Source organism: Denticeps clupeoides, chromosome 19, assembly GCF_900700375.1.
Source record: "Denticeps clupeoides chromosome 19, fDenClu1.1, whole genome shotgun sequence".
Taxonomy (NCBI): Eukaryota; Metazoa; Chordata; class Actinopteri; order Clupeiformes; family Denticipitidae; genus Denticeps; species Denticeps clupeoides.
Window position 1 is genome coordinate 6,315,697 of NC_041725.1, and position 18,754 is coordinate 6,334,450.

General features: G+C 47.9%; 2 protein-coding genes across 2 annotated transcripts; both read left to right on the forward strand.

Annotated features, from left to right (window-relative positions):
* Positions 1 to 75: 75 nt before the first annotated feature.
* Positions 76 to 7,825, forward strand: LOC114769712 (cytochrome P450 2G1-like). The gene is made up of 9 exons (XM_028962980.1): positions 76 to 314; positions 582 to 744; positions 1,132 to 1,281; positions 1,368 to 1,528; positions 1,764 to 1,940; positions 5,820 to 5,961; positions 6,087 to 6,274; positions 6,493 to 6,634; positions 7,431 to 7,825. The coding sequence occupies exons 1-9, from the start codon at positions 147 to 149 to the stop codon at positions 7,610 to 7,612; spliced, it is 1,473 nt and encodes a 490-aa protein (XP_028818813.1). The 5' UTR covers positions 76 to 146; the 3' UTR covers positions 7,613 to 7,825.
* A 3,156-nt stretch (positions 7,826 to 10,981) lies between these two features.
* On the forward strand, positions 10,982 to 18,441 carry LOC114769716 (cytochrome P450 2G1-like). The gene is made up of 9 exons (XM_028962983.1): positions 10,982 to 11,149; positions 11,402 to 11,564; positions 11,944 to 12,093; positions 12,182 to 12,342; positions 12,781 to 12,957; positions 13,066 to 13,207; positions 13,292 to 13,479; positions 14,323 to 14,464; positions 18,260 to 18,441. The coding sequence occupies exons 1-9, from the start codon at positions 10,982 to 10,984 to the stop codon at positions 18,439 to 18,441; spliced, it is 1,473 nt and encodes a 490-aa protein (XP_028818816.1).
* Positions 18,442 to 18,754: the final 313 nt, after the last annotated feature.

An 18,754-nucleotide genomic window follows, 5' to 3' on the forward strand; every position in this document is an offset into this window, starting at 1 on the left:
ACAGTCAAAGGGACATGTTTCACCTTTGCACCACTCAAACTCTGCCCTCCTTTCTTATCTCTCCACATCTCTACATAAATCCACCGAGAGCTCAGAGGAACGAGAGGAGCAGAAGAGAAGCTTTATTAGGAAAAACAAAAACATACATGGATACCTACTTTACACTAGTACTTGCTGGCCTGGTGCTGGTCCTGTTCCTGGTTGTTAGGATGACGAAGGGGGAACGCCGTCAGGCTCCTGGACCCTTCGCTCTGCCAGTGATAGGGAACATGCATCAGGTGAACAAGCATGCTCCATTCAAGACCTTCTTGGAGGTAAGGAACCAGATCGCATATCGTTTTGCCCCTTCATTACATATAAATGAAGTAAAACTACTATACTTATATTATTCTTCATGAGCTGATGACCTATGTGTGACCTATGAAGGTTCATTATTAAGGAAGTTTATTGACCTTTACAGACTTAATATGAGATCCATGGGTTGTTGCTTGTGTTTCTATGCTACTGTGTGTTTGAATGCAGGCCTTGTTAGAACATGTTAGAACATGTAATAACGCAACCTGTTGTATGTGTTCCCCCAGTGGAGTAAGCAGTACGGACCTGTCATTACTGTGTATATGGGACTTCAGAGGGTCGTGGTCCTAGTAGGATATGAAACAGTGAAGGAGGCTCTGGTGGACCAGGCTGAAGATTTCAGTGGCAGAGCACCAGTACCGTTTGTGTACAAAGCAACCAGAGGCTACGGTGAGACTGAGGCTCAGAAGCATGTGATCTGAGATTTCACCCAATACTAATGATACGGTGCAATTGTGGCCTAACATGCAAGGAAGTGGACTCGTGTTCAGAGTTCAAATCTCGAACCATTAGGGTGCCACTGAGGTCCCCTTGTGCAATGAACAGTCCCCACATGCTGCTCCTGTCATGGCTGCCCACTGCTCACTAAGGGTGATGGAGGGTTGAACGCAGAGGAGTTGAATGTGCACCATGTACTGTGCTTGCTGTGTATCACATCAAAAATGATCACAATCACTAAATGAAACCATGAGTATCATGGAGGCATATAGTATCATGAGTATCATATAATCAACACATATCTTGCACATATCTTACAAAGCTATTTTGCTTGTTAAGGCCTAGTGATCAGTAATGGAGAGCGCTGGCGTCAGATGAGGCGGTTCACTCTGACCACCCTCAGAGATTTTGGCATGGGCCGCAAGAAAATGGAGAGCTGGATCCAGGAGGAGAGCAAACACCTGGTGGATCTCTTTAGAGAAAACAAATGTGAGTCAACTTACTCCTCCATGCAAAGATACACAACCAAAATGTATGATTTTTTATTCATTAAAATATTTCTATGGCTCTCTCAGCAGCGCCATTCGACCCCAGTTTTTTCCTCAGTCGTGCCGTGTCTAATGTCATCTGTGCCTTGGTGTTCGGGCAGCGCTTCAGTTACAAAGATGCCCAACTACTAAGTCTGCTACAGACTATCAATGGATCAGTGACATTTCTCAGCAGCCCCTCCGGACAGGTAGGAACTGTGACACCTCCTTTGGAAATAATGTTAACAGTAGAATAGCACACAGAATACATATAATGTATGGAAGTTCTGGAAGAAATATTCCTACATAGTGAGGATTCTATAGTAAGACTACTCATCACAAAACAAAAGTAAAGTATAGAATTAAAAAAATAACTTGTTACTACCACTGTGCCAATATCTCCACTTGCTAGAACATTCTAGTAACTTTCACACTCTTCCTCAGCTGTATAACATTTTCCCCCGTTTGATGCACTACTTGCCTGGTGATCATAAAAGGATTCTTAATGAATTGGATGAACTGAGGAACTTTTCCATGAAGAAAATTATAAAACACCAGGAGACCCTGAACCCAGACGACCCCAGGGACTACATTGACTGTTTCCTCATGAGGTTAAATGAGGTACTGTCACGACTACGGACTTACGAGGGAAGGAAGCGCAGAGGTCTGACATGCTGGGAAGGGGGTTTTATTATACAATAAACAAAGAAATACAAATAAACAATGGCGCGGTGGCCGAAAACAATTTAACTTAAATTACGAACATAAACTAACCCGTAGGCGTGTGGCGATTGCCAGAACTCAAAACACTCAAAACAAAACCAGGTCAAGTTCGTGCAGAGTCCACGAAAATGCCAGCGACCCCGAACGGGCGGAAACTTCCGGCATTTATGGGGCGTCAGGATTAAAGTCAGGTGTGGAGCCCAGCTGCAGGCAATCCTGACAGAGCCCCCCCTCCAAGGGCTACGTCCTCGGAGCCCCAACAGTACCATCAGTGGAGGCGGCGGGGTGGACGGCGGCAACCACAGGGCTCCTGCCCTGCTGTATCCTCCCCTTGGAGGACCCGGTCCCTCGGGCTGGCTCCCCGGCGTGGTCAGGCGTGGCGGCCCCGGTCCCTCGGGCTGGCTCCCCGGCGTGGTCAGGCGTGGCGGCCCCGGTCCCTCGGGCTGGCTCCCCGGCGTGGTCAGGCGTGGCGGCCCCGGTCCCTCGGCCTGGCTCCCCGGCGTGGTCAGGCGTGGCGGCCCCGGTCCCTCGGCCTGTCTCCCCGGCGTGGTCAGGCGTGGCGGCCCCGGTCCCTCGGCCTGGCTCCCCGGCGTGGTCAGGCGTGGCGGCCGCCCGGTCCCTCGGCCTGGCTCCCCGGCTTGGTCCCGCTTGGCGGCCCCGGACCCTCGGCCTGGCTCCCCGGCGTGGTCCCGCTTGGCGGCCCCGGACCCTCGGCCTGGCTCCCCGGCGTGGTCCCGCTTGCGGCCCCGGACCCTCGGCCTGGCTCCCCGGCGTGGTCAGGCGTGGCGGCCCCGGACCCTCGCCTGGCTCCCCGGCGTGGTCCCGCTTGGCGGCCCCGGACCCTCGGCCTGGCTCCCCGGCGTGGTCCCGCTTGGCGGCCCCGGACCCTCGGCCTGGCTCCCCCGGCGTGGTCCCGCTTGGCGGCCCCGGACCCTCGGCCTGGCTCCCCGGCGTGGTCCCGCTTGGCGGCCCCGGACCCTCGGCCTGGCTCCCCGGCGTGGTCCCGCTTGGCGGCCCCGGACCTCGGCCTGGCTCTCTCCGGCGTGGTCCCGCTTGGCGGCCCCGGACCCTCGGCCTGGCTCCCCGGCGTGGTCCCGCTTGGCGGCCCCGGACCCTCGGCCTGGCTCCCCGGCGTGGTCCCGCTTGGCGGCCCCGGACCCTCGGCCTGGCTCCCCGGCGTGGTCCCGCTTGGCGGCCCCGGACTCCCGTACCTGCACACAATAATCAGGGCCGATCCATCTGGGTACGTGTGGGCCCTGTCTCCACATGTCCCCTCTGACACATCTTGTGTCACCCCCTGCACCGCGCAGGGAGATTGTCCCAAAGCCTCCGGCGACTGTTCCAGGCACCCCAGGCTGGTGCCTTCTGGGACTATGCAGCCCCTCTCGCTGCCCGGCCCTGGTGCCAAGGGGGGGGCATTGCCAGACCATCCGGCTAGCCCCTTCTGCGTCCGTTGGGACAAGCAGGCCCTCTTCGTGCCTGTCCCAGCTGGGTCCTCATGCCTACCCGGGGGCTCTATGGCGCTCCACCCCTCTGGAGGCAGACGCAGGCCCATGCCTGCCCCGCCCTCCTCACTGGCTACCGGAGGACCCAGCTCCATCGCTTCCCCACCTCCCCTCCCCTCAGGAGGAGTCCCCAACCCGAACTGCACCCCCCCCAAAAAATTCTTTGGGGGAGCACCCCCCCCGGCTGGACTTAGGGGTACCTTGGGGCTTGTCCACCTCGCCTTGGACCAGCACATTCGGGTCAGGAACCTCCTCCCTGGGGTTCGGCTCCGCGGCTGGGTCGCCATCTGGTGGACACAAAGAGGGGAAGTGGGGGCGACATACGGACACATGCCACACAGACACACACAGACAGAGACAGACAGAAGAGAGGGTCGTCTGGCTCCCTCTCTGGGCTCTCCGGGACCTCCTCAGGGGGCACAGCCAGGATCTCGGGAGGAGCGACCTTCTCGTCGCCCACCAGTGCTGGGTCTTCTTGCCCCGGATCCTGACTGGCACTGGATGTGGTGGAGGGGCAGAGTTCGATCCCTGGCTCAGGCCGATCAAACTCCGCCCTCAGTCTCTGTTGGAAGTCCCGAAAACTCCTGTCTGTCTCTCCCTGCTGCCAGAGGGTTGTGCTCCAGCCCCATGCTGATCCAGTCAGACACGTGAGGATGGTAGTGATCTCGTCTGTGTCTGCTGCCCCACTGAAGGGTCCCGGGACAATTGGGCTGTCCCACACGGGGCTGGGCACGTCGCTGGAGATGGTGGTAGGTGTGTGGTGTGGAGGGGGGTGGACGTCTTCTCCAGCAGGTGTGGACGCTGGTGCTGCGCTGCCATTTCGCTGGGGAACGTCCGGGCAGAGGGAAGGCGGGTCGGCGACTGGAGCAGGAATGGAGGATTCCCTGCGAGGCAGTCCCGGCAGCGCAGTTGCTGGCTGGCGACCTCCCGTCGCCCTCTTCCACCAGCTTTCCTCACACTGCTGGGAGGGACGTGGGTCTCCACGGACCTCGTGACGCTCCTGGATGGGCGCAATGGGCGGAGCCATCCCGGCACCGCCTGCCCAAACGGCGTCATCCTGGTCGTCGTCCGTATCAACCTCGTACCCCCGGAAGTCACATGGGTCATCACGGACGCCGCGATGATCTCGGACGCGCATGCTGGGCGGAGCCATCCCGGCACCGACCGCCCACCGAAAATCCACGTCATCATCGCTTTCGTCATCCGTGTCCTCCCACCGGTGACTCCAAGGGTCGTCCACCCTGCGGACATCCTGGACCCATGGCGCGATAAGCTCCCATGGGCAGTACTCTGGCCATTCGGGCTGGAGGCTGCCCACCTCCTCGCTGGAGGAACGCCGCCGTTGTTGTTGCCGCTTCTCACCCCCCTGGAAGTGACGTGGGTCCCCACGGACCTTGCGACGATCGCAGACTGGTGCGATGGGCGGAGCCCAACTCTCGTCTCCCGTGCTCTCGCCGTCGTCCGTGTCGTCCCAGTCCACGGGGAGCCTTGCCAGCAGAGCGCAGAGTTCTTGGCTCGACATGGCGAAGATCGTGGGGGTCGCATCTTCTGCGCTCGCTGCCCACGTCACTTCCTCGCTGCTACCGACGCCAACGTCCTCGCTCCGCCCCCTCACCCGCCGACGTTGTCGCTTCCGGGTTTCGCGGAGTTTCCCGGGGGTGACGTCATCACGTGGCGCCGCGTACCACGGCTTCTCGGGGAGAAAACGCTCCACCAGAACGGGCGGCGCGTCTCTCCCCTGGTGTCCGCGTTCGCCGCGCCGGGCTGCGTCCTTCGCGGCGTTTCTTCTCCTCTGCTTTCCACCTCTGCGCTTTTGGGTGGGTCGCTGGCATTCTGTCACGACTACGGACTTACGAGGGAAGGAAGCGCAGAGGTCTGACATGCTGGGAAGGGGGTTTTATTATACAATAACCAAAGAAATACAAATAAACAATGGCGCGGTGGCCGAAAACAATTTAACTTAAATTACGAACATAAACTAACCCGTAGGCGTGTGGCGATTGCCAGAACTCAAAACACTCAAAACAAAACCAGGTCAAGTTCGTGCAGAGTCCACGAAAATGCCAGCGACCCCGAACGGGCGGAAACTTCCGGCATTTATGGGGCGTCAGGATTAAAGTCAGGTGTGGAGCCCAGCTGCAGGCAATCCTGACAGGTACCTGAAGAACTTTAGCCATCAGTGTTTACAGTCTACCTATGCAGTGGTTTACAGTGAAGTCAACATACATACGGACCTGTTTATTAATTCCTCACTCTCGTTGTGCCTCCTCAGGAGAAGAACCTTCCTTCTACTGAATTCCACTATGATAACTTGATATCTACTGTATTGAACCTCTTCTTGGCGGGTACAGAGACCACCAGTAGTACCCTGAGATACACACTGATGTTGCTTATAAAGTACCCTCACATACAGGGTAAGAATAATCCCAAATCGCAAGATAAACTTCAAGATGACAATGCAGATATTTTTCATAAAACCCTACAACCTGTTATGCTTACATCTGTGCTAACATGCTTGTGGCGCCCATCTTGTATCCAGACAAAATGCAAAAGGAAATTGATGATGTGATTGGCCAAACACAAAGCCCCACCATGGAAGATAGGAAGTCCCTCCCCTTCACCAATGCAGTGATCCATGAGGCGCAGCGCTTCCTGGACATTGCTCCCTTGAGTGTCCCACATTATGCAACAGCAGACATTTCTTTCAAGGGCTACATTATTCCCAAGGTATCAGTGATAACAGAACAAATTTTTCATAACTAGTGCAAATCAGTGTCAGCGAGTTGTGGCCAGTCACTAGAGGCCCTTCTGGATGACTGGATTCATTACCAAGCTGGTTGATTGAAACTAAATCTGTCCACTTCATAGGCACAGCACTCAATGACATATTTTGCTACACAGAATGCATTGTGATTGTTATTGATATTGTCAATATCTTCCTACAGGGCACTGTGATTCTTCCATTACTGCACTCTGTGCTGAGGAGTGAAGACCATTGGGACAGTCCATGGACCTTCAACCCTAATCACTTTCTGGACAAAAACGGCAACTTCAATCCCAACCCAGCATTTATACCATTTTCTTCAGGTAAAGCAGTTACTATAGCAGACAGTCAGTGCCCACACTGTCAGGTGTGAAGAGTTTATGGCTAGACCATACAATAGAAACCTACAAAACAAGGGTTAGGTGTCGCTGTTAGGGGTCGCCACAGCAGGAGGACCTGATGGGCCCTTCCCGATGCGCCTGGGACCAGCATCAAGAAATATACTGTCACATGTATCTCCAATGGCTGGGTTACAGAATTCTATAATAATATTTTGACTGAATGTATGCCCCACAATTTTGGTAAGTATCATAATAGTCTTTTTGTTATTCTCACATAACACAGACTGCCCGTTGCCTCTTACTTTAATTGAGAGTGACTTTTTTGTCATAGGATAAGAGTTAGTCATTAAACATATAAAGATCTGTGCTGTAGTGTAAAGTGTAGTACAGAGGCAGACTTATGCAGCGAACAGTCAATGCAAATACCGTGCACAATCTTTGTCTGACGGATAATTGCGCAGTATAAGGCATGAAAGGTTCCCACTTTATCGATGGTTGATAAGGTTTGCTCTTATTCATCAGCTGTGCTGCTGGTCTCTCGGGTTGATTCGTGATGAGATCGGTGTGCAGGTTTCTCATAGTTTTATGGCCCTCTCTGTTTGACTTTGTTTTGATCTTTTGAGGTTCTTTAATGCTTAGAAAGGTTGTTGCTTGGTCTGGTGTGATTATCTTTCTTTTTGAAAGACATTTCTATCTTTTTAAAATGATTATACTAAAAGGTAAAATATGATGGTAATTACTCTGCTAGTAATGGTCATGTCCTCATGCTTGTGTCCAGGTAAGCGGGCGTGTGTGGGGGAGTCTCTGGCACGAATGGAGCTCTTCCTGTTTGTGGTAACTCTGCTGCAGCACTTCACCTTCTCCAGCCCAGGAGGACCTGACGGTGTGGACATCAGTCCTGAGTTCAGCAGCTTTGGAAACATACCGCGTAGATATGAGCTCATAGTCACCCCCCGCTAACCAAACAGGACAATCAGTGCAACATACTATTCATCTCTTATTTTTTTCAACCCAACTACTTTCTCCAAAATCTACTTGCATATATTTAACCTACAGAAATCACATGATCATTGAATGTATACAATCCAGGTATTGTAAAACAAGCCAACTGCTGGAATTTTGCACTATTTTATCTTTTTTGTAACAATTTGTGTGTATTAATTTCTTATCTCACTAACCATCTCTCACCAATATTGTTTGCTTTTAGGATACTTTATTATTAAGGTTTTGGTTTGGAGTAGATGTACATATGTAGCCGCACACTAGTGTCTTGTCACCACATTATGTAAAAATGCAATGGTAGTAACCTAGTCCCACTTACTACCATTGTGTAATTGAGCAAGACACTTAACCACTTTAACTTTAACTACTGGTCGCAAGTTGCTCTTGATAAGGGCATCTAAATAATGTAAAAATGTGGTTGATTTGTGAAGAATACATTTTCTAATAAATGCTGCTTGAAGAGAAAAGTTATTTCCTCATATTGCTCAAATAACATGAAACTAAATCAGCTACACTCAAAATGTTTTTTTTTATTTTATGAAATCAAGCACTTAGACATGCAGACTGCTTCTGCAAACATCTGTGGAGGAATAGGAGCCAACATGGTGTAAGATGGGAAATTCCAGGACCATGGCATTTTGTGCTTTTGTGAAGAACACCCTCTTGTATCTTTAACAAACGGCGACCTCCCCCAAGTAAGAGGTCCAAGAAGTCTGTTTCTGATCGTTTGAGCAGACACATGCACATTTTGCAGGGCTCTGGTAGTAATCCTACTGTTCCTGCTTGCACAAAGGCTGAGGTAGCGGTGTACTGATGTACTGACCTGTCTTCTGGTAGCACCTCTACACTGACGGACACAGCAAACCTTCTTGCCACAGCTCACATTGATGTGCCATCCTGGATGAGCTGCACTACCTGAGCCACTTGTGTGGGCTGTAGACTCTCATGCTACCACTAGAGTGAAGTTCCTAGCGTCCTGGTAACTACTGATTGTAAGTCACTCTGAATAAGGGCGTCTGATAAATGGCGTAAATGTAAAATGATGGGTATGCAACAGCAACACAATGAAAGACCCGAGCAGAAATGGAAACACACAAAGACAGAAATTCTATGTTTGCCTCTATATAGAGGACCCCAGAAAACAAACATGTGGTCGCTCCTTTAGAAGTCTCTCGTAAAAATCAAAAAAATCATGGGTCATGGGTGTCCCAGCAAGTGGGAAGCTACGAGAAGGAGAAATAAGACTCAAACAGCACTGAGCGTGAGACACACACATTTCAACCCGGACACACGCCACACGTGGCATTTTTCACGTTTAGAAATTATAAATGTTTACCATACAAAAATAAAGCGTGTTCAAAAAACTAATCAAAGCACTTGTTCCATGAATGTGTGGTGGAGGGAATCTGCGTGCATGCCGGCAGTGAGCTCCACAGTAGGCGGAAACACGTGACCTCCACCATAAGCGAACTTTATCCATGGTTAGGGTTATGGCCTCACAGTGGCTGCAGCCAGATGCTCAGTGAATGCCCACTCCCCTGCCACTTCCGTACATGCACACTCAATGCCACCACGTGTACTTTAAATGTGAGACATCAAAAGGTTCACATTTTATGTGCCTGTGATCGTGATACTTCATGGCACCTTGCGAATTGCGCAAATTAAGATATCTTCACAGATAGCACAAATTGATGTTGCCAGAATCCAGCTGCTATCCCAGCTCCTCCAATCACTCTGCTTGATATGCAGTTAGGAAGAAGGTCACATTAAGTGCCTTGTTTTGGTACATTGAGAAGGGAAGCGCATCATTTTACCTGAGCGAGACAGTCTGGCTGAGAAGAATGAGGTTCCTGAGGTTATAGAGCCTGATCTCCGCCATACCTCCATGCTCCTACATACATACATACATACATACATCCAGGCTTCTCAAACACTGGGCTGCAGACCATTGTTGGGCAGCAAAAGCTTTTTATTAGTCTAAAATTGAGACAGGCCATTGCTTTGTGCTGGAAAAGGAATTTCAATGAACGTACACACTCCATGTGTAGTGGAGAAGGGGGAAAATCGACACATAATATCACAATATTCGTAGGTTGTTTTCTCAGTAATTTTCATTGACATAATTTACGTATTCCATTTGCCAGAGCACTGAGATTCTGCTAAACGCAGATAAGACAAAGTGTGCACCCAAAAAATGGCTCCTTCAGGCAATAAACATGGGTGTCACGGTACCATCGCTGGACCAGAACGTAAGCGTGCGTTGGGAGAAACATGAAACCCTGGTGTGATTGAACGCAAGGAGGCAGGAAGTTTCCTCTGGTTTAATCTGCGAACAATAGCCGGCGTGAGCCACAACACCACACGGATGTTGTCGTTTGCATTCTAGGTTGAATCGGGGAAGGGACAGGATGAGAGGGAAGAGTTGAGAGGTGAGGAGATGAACAATTTATGGGAGTCACGTTATCTCATCTCCGTGTTGCTCCCGGTCACATGGATGGAATCATGTGACAATGGGTAACTCTTAACCATCCTCCCATGCGTCCAGCATGATCTAAGTGCACGCTCTGCCCCACCTCGCCCCCTTCACAATTACCCACACGTGTTTTCCCTCCTTTAAAAGAGTACCTGCACCAGTGTCCAGTCTTTTTGTTCTGTCCATCACTGTGTGTGGTATGAGAGTGAGTATCAGTATGTGGTGGTGTTTGGTGTCTGTTTGTGTCACAGTTGGGCTGGACATGGCGATGAAGGAGGACACATTCACACGAAAACAGGACAGGGGTTTAATACAAACTACACGAGACAAGGGAACATAAATACGCAATGACCCGATGGCGAACAGACACGAACAGGATAGCTTTATACAAATATATAAATATACACCAGGTGAACACGATCAGGGAACATTTCACGAGACGAACATGAAACTCTGGTCCGAACTCTGGATCCGGAGTAACCCCTGCCGGTCCAGATCATGACAGTATGGCATGTGTGGTCAGTGGGCTAGCAGGTCTGTCAGACAGACCCCAAGTGGACTTTGCCCACATGTCTTGTCATAGTGGCCTTGTTATACGCTGAAACTTTCATGTGCTGTCCTATAGCTTTCTGTTAATGAAACATGCTTGAAGGCAAGAGAGCCGGCACACCTGCATTTAAAGATGTTTCAATAGACAAAGTTACATGTTTCAACTTTGCACCACTCAAACTCTGCCCTCCTTTCTTATCTATCCACATCACTACATAAATACTGTGATACTGCAGAGGAAAGCTCAGAAGAATGACAGGAGCAGAAGAGAAGCTTTATTAGGAAAAACTAAATAAGAAACAGATATGGATGCCTACTTTACACTAGTACTTGCTGGCCTGGTGCTGGTCCTGTTCCTGTTTGTTAGGATGACGAAGGGGGAACGCCGTCAGGCTCCTGGACCCTTCGCTCTTCCAGTGATAGGGAACCTGCATCAGGTGAACAAGCATGCTCCATTCAAGACCTTCATGGAGGTAAAGAACCTAATCTAATATTGTTTTGACCATTCATTACAGATAAATGAAGTAAAAGTGCTATACTATTCTTCATAGGTTGATGGGTCATAGGATGACCTATGAACCTATGAAGGTTCATTATTAAGCCAGTTTATTGACATTAACAGACTTAATATGAGATCTATGGGTTGTTGCTTGTGTTTCTATGATACTCTGTGTTCTAATGCAGGTCTTGTTAGAGCTTGCAACTTGTTATCTGTGTTCCCCCAGTGGAGTAAGCAGTACGGACCTGTCATTACTGTGTATATGGGACTTCAGAGAGTCGTGGTCCTGGTAGGATTTGAAACAGTGAAGGAAGCTCTGGTGGACCAGGCCGAAGATTTCAGTGGCAGAGCACCAGTACCGTTTGTGTACAAAGCAACCAGAGGCTACGGTGAGACTGAGGCTTAGATGTATCCATGTGATCTAAGATTTCATCTATCCAGACTAATGATGCAAATTACTTCCTCAGTTGACATTTAGACAGTTGTTTTGCATGCTAAGGCCTAGTGATCAGTAATGGAGAGCGCTGACATCAGACTCCTTCAATTCAATTGAATTTTACGGATACAGGTCAAATGAAAAGTGAAAAATGTTTTGAAATTGTTTATTATAGCACCATATTCACCTTGGAAAAACAGGGACATACACGTACAGTATTTATCAGATGCCCTTATCCAGAGGTATTTACAATCAGTAGTTACAGGGACAGTCCCCCTGTAGACACTCAGGGTTAACTTCCTCAGTTGACCATAAGACTGTTGCTTGTTAAGGCATAGTGATCAGTAATGGAGAGCGCTGGCGTCAGATGAGGCGGTTCACTCTGACCACGCTCAGAGATTTTGGCATGGGCCGCAAGAAGATGGAGAGCTGGATCCAGGAGGAGAGCAAACACCTAGTGGATCTCCTGAGAGAAAACAAATGTGAGTCAAATTACTCCTCCATGCAAAGATACACAACCAAAATGTATGACTTTTTGTTCATATAAATGAATTTTTATGGTTCTCTCAGCAGCACCATTCGACCCCAGTTTTTTCCTCAGTCGTGCCGTGTCTAATGTCATCTGTGCCTTGGTGTTCGGGCAGCGCTTCAGTTACAAAGATGCCCAACTACTAAGTCTGCTACAGACTATCAATGGATCAGTGACATTTCTCAGCAGCCCCTCCGGACAGGTAAGAACTGTAACACATCTGTTGGGAATAATATTAATAGCAGAACAGTATAGTATGCAAAATTCAGAATGAGCACTTGAAAAAAGTGAAAGTGAAGTGATTGTCAGTGTGATACACAGCAGCACAGCACATGGTGGACAATATGAAATGTGTCCTTCGCTTTTAACCATCACCCTTGGTGAGCAGTGGGCAGCCAAGAAAGGCACCCGGGGAGCAGTGTGTGGGGAGGGTGCTTTGCTCATCTCAGTGGCCACCCCTGCCCCCAAAAAGAAGAAAAGTTCTAACATAATGATGAAGACTATACACTATATAAAAAAGAAAAGTACCTTGTTACTACTACTATGTCAATGTCTCCACTTGAAATAACATTCTAGTAACTCGTCAGGTTGTTTGTGTTGAACAAAGAATTTTAAATGTTTGTCCTCCACTCTTCCTCAGCTGTACAACCTTTTCCCCCGTTTGATGAACCACTTGCCTGGTTATCATAAAAGGATTTTTAATGAGTTGGAGAAACTGCATGACTTCTGCATGAAGAAAATTATGGAACACCAGGAGACCCTGAACCCAGACGACCCCAGGGACTACATTGACTGTTTCCTCATGAGGTTAAATGAGGTACCTGAAGAACTTTAGCCATCAGCGCTTACAGTCTACCTATGCAGTGGTATAAAATGTGCATACGGACCTGTTTATTAATTCCTTACTATTGTTGTGGCTCCTCAGGAGAAGAACCTTCCGTCCACTGAATTCCACCATGATAATTTAGCATCTAGTGTGTTAGACCTCTTCTTGGGGGGTACAGAGACCACAAGTAGTACTCTGAGATACACACTGATGATGCTTATAAAGTACCCCCACATACAGGGTAAGTATAATTTCAAATTTTAAATGTTTAAATGTTAAGATGACATCTGTGCAAACATGCTTGTGATGCCCATCCTGTATCCAGACAAAATGCAAAAGGAAATTGATGATGTGATTGGCCAAACACGAAGTCCCACCATGGAAGATAGGAAGTCCCTCCCCTTCACCAACGCAGTGATCCATGAAGCACAGCGCTTCCTGGACATCACCCCCATTAGTGTCCCACATTATTCAACATCAGACATCATTTTCAAAGGCTACATTATTCCCAAGGTATCAGTGGTAACAGAACTGATTTCTCTGAATGTAATCTATTTTTACCATAGATTTTTGTGAAGTGTTTTTCTTTTTTGAACTAGTGCAAATTGATATCATCAAGCTGTGGGGTGTAATTTGACTGGATTCATTATCAACCTGGTTGTATGGTATATTTTTAATCACATTGAATGTTTGTGGGCCTTTGCAGCACAAACAGAGGATGACCCAAGTTCAGTCTAAACTTTTTATGCCCTTTCAATGATATCATACACTCACATGCACACCTGCAGAAAACTCCCTAGAGGTCGAAGGCCAACCAAGGCTTGGGAGGTATGGGAAGGTCCAGCCAAGGCCTAATAAATTACTATCACAAGCTGGGTGCTCAATGCTTAATTATTAGAAGTGTTTACTGGCCAGGCCTCAGCAGCCAGGAATTATGTTATGATGATAGATGTGCAATTACATTCACTGAACTTGCACGCTTAAACTTAGGTTTTTACTATGGGTCTAACTCTGTGTGTATGAGTGAAGGAGCACAGATAAATAAGATATTTGTCTGAGACTTAAATATCATTTTAAGCACTATATGCATGTTATATTTTGAACACTTATTTGTAAAGTGAAGTTATAGAAATGTAATATGAATTGATATGCCTAAGCACGCACACACACACATGCACACACACAGGCAAACAGATGAGAAAGCGTCTCTCCCTGAGCTGGAATTCCACACGAATCTTGGTGATTGAAACTAAATTTGTTTGAAGTGTCCACTTCATAGGCACAGCACTTAATTACATATTTTACTACACAGAACGCATTGTGATTGTTGTTGATATTGTCCATGACTTCCTACAGGGCACTGTGATTCTTCCATTGCTACACTCTGTACTGAGGAGTGAAGACCATTGGGACAGTCCATGGACCTTCAACCCTAATCACTTTCTGGACAAAAACGGCAACTTCAATCCCAACCCAGCATTTATACCATTTTCTTCAGGTAAAGGTTTTTACTAAAGTACATCACCCTGTCAGGTGGAAAGTTTATGGCTTGACCATACAAAGGAAGTTGTTACAACTGGGGATTGGTGTAGGAAAGAAGCACAGAGGCGTGCCTTCAGGATAACAAAAAAAAGGATTAACTAAACAGAAACAAAACCAAAATGAAGGTGATTGGCATTAAGCTAGGAGGACATTACGCAAACGAAGCATTAATGTAATGTGTCACCAACATTGCTGTGTGAAACACAGTGCTTATTAAGCCCATGGTTGGGTAAGTAGATGCTCCTAAATATTTTAATTAAAATATGCAATACCTGTCCCGCTTGTTGCCATGTGATTAGAGAATTACACCTTTATCACTAAAAGTTACTATTAGAGATTATAGCATTGTTGAGGTGTTCAGAGGGGAAAAAGTTTCACATAAATATAAATTCTGATCCTAAACATGTTGATCATACTGAACATGAATTGAAGGATTTTTAACTGCGCAAATTCCAATTCAGAAAACCGGAAATGAAAGGAAGGAGAAAAGATAGAGAGAGTGAAAAGCTAGGAGAAAAATAGGTAAATAGAAGGGACTGATGGGAAGATTCCCCTCAGCTCCCAATGGAAAAGAAAATGGAAGTCCAGAGACCACAAGAGAAATTCCTCTTATACAATTGACACCCAGGAAGTTGCCACAGACCAATCAGAATTTGTTGTTTCTGTCCTGTCACGCCCCTGGTGTCTGCCGTCTGGGGCAGACAAAGAGAGCAGGCGATCCAGAAACAAATGGCTGGCGCTTTGCACCTTTTGCTCGGGGGAAGGATGCTAAATGCTGTAATGGCTTTTGACAAAGATATGGAGAACAAAGAGGTGATTGGCCTCTCTCTTGCAGAATGTCCCATCTTACACTTTATTAGACCCACAAGTGGAAAATTTACATTGTCATGCCAGATAGTGGACAGGTCTCGATTATCCAGGTCTCGATCATCCAGGATGTGTGATAGCTTCTTCCCACAAGCCATCAGGCTCCTGAACACACTACCTGCACTCATACTCCCCCCCACACACACTCGCACTGTGGACTAACTCTGTTGCACCTATGCACTTTATACCTCATTGCTGCTAATATGCACACGCTGCTATACGGACTACCTCTTCTTGTTGCACTGAAACCAATAACTGTACTATCACTACTGTTGTTTATTTGCACAGTCTAAACATGTATATATCACTGGTCACTTTTTAACACTACATTTTTAGCTAAATTGTGTATTCTGTATCCTATTTATTTATATATTGTATTTCATGTGACGCATCTGTTTTCTTTTTTTTTTTTTGTCTACTTTTATGTTGCACTGTAAACTGGAGCCACGTCTTCTCGTCTCTCTGTATATCTGCACAATATATAGAAGAGATGACAATAAAGGTCACTTGAACTTGAACTTGACAGTACAAAATAAGAGCAGCAATAAATAATAGTACAGACAGTATGCATAATATAAAATGTATAATATAAAAATCCAATATAGAAATTAATAGTCTGGGACAAAAAGTTGATGTGAGCTTTAAAAATATCAGTATATACATAAAAATATATTTGTGAATGTCTGTAGATAGTGTATTGGTGTATTGGATGTGTGTGTCTATGTACGAGTTGTCAGCTGTTGAAGAGCCTGACAGTGGTTGGTAGACCTTATGACCTGCTGTCAGGTTCTCCTGCATGGGGAGGGAAATGTTTTCCAGCAGGGATGATAGCTTAGCCACCATTCTCCTATCACTCACCACCTTCACTTGGTCCAGAGGGCATCCTAGAACAGAGCTGGCCCTCCTGTTCAGTCTCTTTCTGTCCACAGCACATATGCTACCTCCCCAGCAGACCACACAATAAAAGATGGCTGAGGCCACCACACAAGAGTTGGCCATTCACCATAAAAGTCTCCACAGCAGATACAACCTGCTCTACCCTTTTCTGTAGATAGCATTGGAGATGTGAGTCCAGTCCAGTTTATTGTTCAGATGGTCCCTGGAGTTCTACAGCCTCAATGTCCATACCTTGGTCATATTCAATAGTTGCAGTGAAGGATGTTTGTGCCTACGGAAGTCTACCACAAGCTCTTTCCATTGTTGATCTGGAGTTAGTTCTGCTGGCACCTGTACACAAAATCCCAAGACAGTTCTCTGTACTCCTTTTCATTCCCATTTGTGATGAGGCTGACAATTGCATCATCAGAGAACTTCTGTAGGAAGCAGTAGGTGGAGTTGTGAGTGAAGTCTGCAGTGTAGATGGTGAAGAGGAACAGTGCCAGAACCATTCCCTGTGTAGTTTTCTTACACACTGAAGTCGATTGGCTTTCCAGAGCTGTGGAACTCCCCAACTTCAGGCTCAGGTTGAACATGTGTTCGGGTTGAACATGTGTTCATTTGCCCAACTCACATCCCCCATCTTTGTGTCCCACCAAGCACTTGAGCACCCACAGGTTAAATACCCCTGCACTCCCATCAGTGTTCGTCCAGTATTTATGTTTCCGTGCGTTGTTCCCAAACAAGGAAGACTGACTGTAGATGTCAGTGCATCCTGTTCTTATTAAATCGAGCAAATGTCTCTATTCCTGCTGGAAAGATCAGACAATTTTTGGATGCAGCCGAAAACATGCTGCCCCCATGCCAGCATGTTTTCCCTCAGAGGACATCACCAGCGTCCAGTCCTCTTTGTGTTTTTGTATTCCCTGGTGGGATCATGCACACTCCACAGCGATGGTGGAGGTGTGGATGCCTGTGGGGGCTAGCAGGGTCCCGGCCTTCACCACGGGCCACAATGGGGTTGAAGATGCCTGCTCATGTGTTCCTGGACAGGATCACACATGCTCCAGGAGGGCCTTAGGAGGGGGTGAAACAATCCACCAAATACTGGAGTGCTGTACACAACAAACCACCAAACAACATTGTCATGGCCAACACGCATCCAGCCCGCCAGAGAGCGCCAGACCAGCCGGGAAGACCACGACCAGGAAGAGGAAACGGAAGCGTGCAGTGTTGAGTATAAAAGTTGGGTGACCCTGAGGAGACGCTGCTCTTTGTATGAGATTCCTCATTCGAGACGCTCGCTCCCTTAAATATAACCCAGAGATATTGACCCATGAACAACGACCTTCACCTGCCCCCGACCCCGAGAATTGCCTGATCCCCTGGAAACACTGAATTGAACTCCACGGTCCCGACCTCTGCCCGTTAATGACCCTGAGCCTGCCTAATCCTTTCGACTACGTTCCCCTACCTTCCTGCCGCCCAAGACATCCTCCCGTCCAGTTCACGTTCCCGGACAATCCTGAAACCCGCCGTCTTCCGATTCTCTTCTTCCCCGGTAATCCCCACAGATCCCGACTTCACTCCCCGCTGCGCTGCAGCGTGTCCACTGCTTCCTCCACGTCCTCATTCCCTGCCAGTCTCTCCCTCACAGACCAAACGCCCCCGATCCTCCTCCCCAGCTCGTATAGTGTCCTCTCCTGGTGCTACGGCTTGTTTCCCAGCACCTAGCATTTCTGCAAGTGTGTCACAAAACTCACACACACACACACACACACACAAACACACACACACACACTTGGAAAATGGAAAGAATTACTTGTTTGGTCATTACTCATTGTAATGACCACCCTAATTCTTAACACAGGTTTCTCTAGCTTCACAAGAACCACAACACCACCAATCTCCTTTCTGTCCTCCTCCATCCCGACTGATGCCTGGAGTGAACTAGTAATGGGAACTAGTAATGATGATGTCCTTCTCATGTCCTCATCTTTGTGTCCAGGTAAGCGGGCGTGTGTGGGGGAGCCTCTGGCACGGATGGAGCTCTTCCTGTTTGTGGTGACTCTTCTGCAGCACTTCACCTTCTCCAGCCCAGAAGGACCTGACAGTGTGGACATCAGTCCTGAGTTCAGCAGCTTTGGAAATATACCGCGTAAATATGAACTCGTCGCCACCCCCCGTTAACCTGGAACAACCAGGCTGCACATGCCTCTGTCTAGTTTACCTCTATGTGTTTCCCATTCACAAGCAATTAGTGTTCCCTTCATATATACCTTGCTATACATCATTCCTGTCACTCATCTGCTACATCTCCTGCTGTTCCTTCAAGTTTAGACAATGCTACATAGTTTCTAGTTTATGCCTGTTTACTTTCTGTTTGTCTTTAATAAACAGCGTTTTGTGTGTGTGTGTGTGTGTGTGTGTGTGTTAGTCCATTTCAATGTTCCAGCAAACATTTATACTGATCGTCCATTTGCATGTAAAGACAGAGACTGAA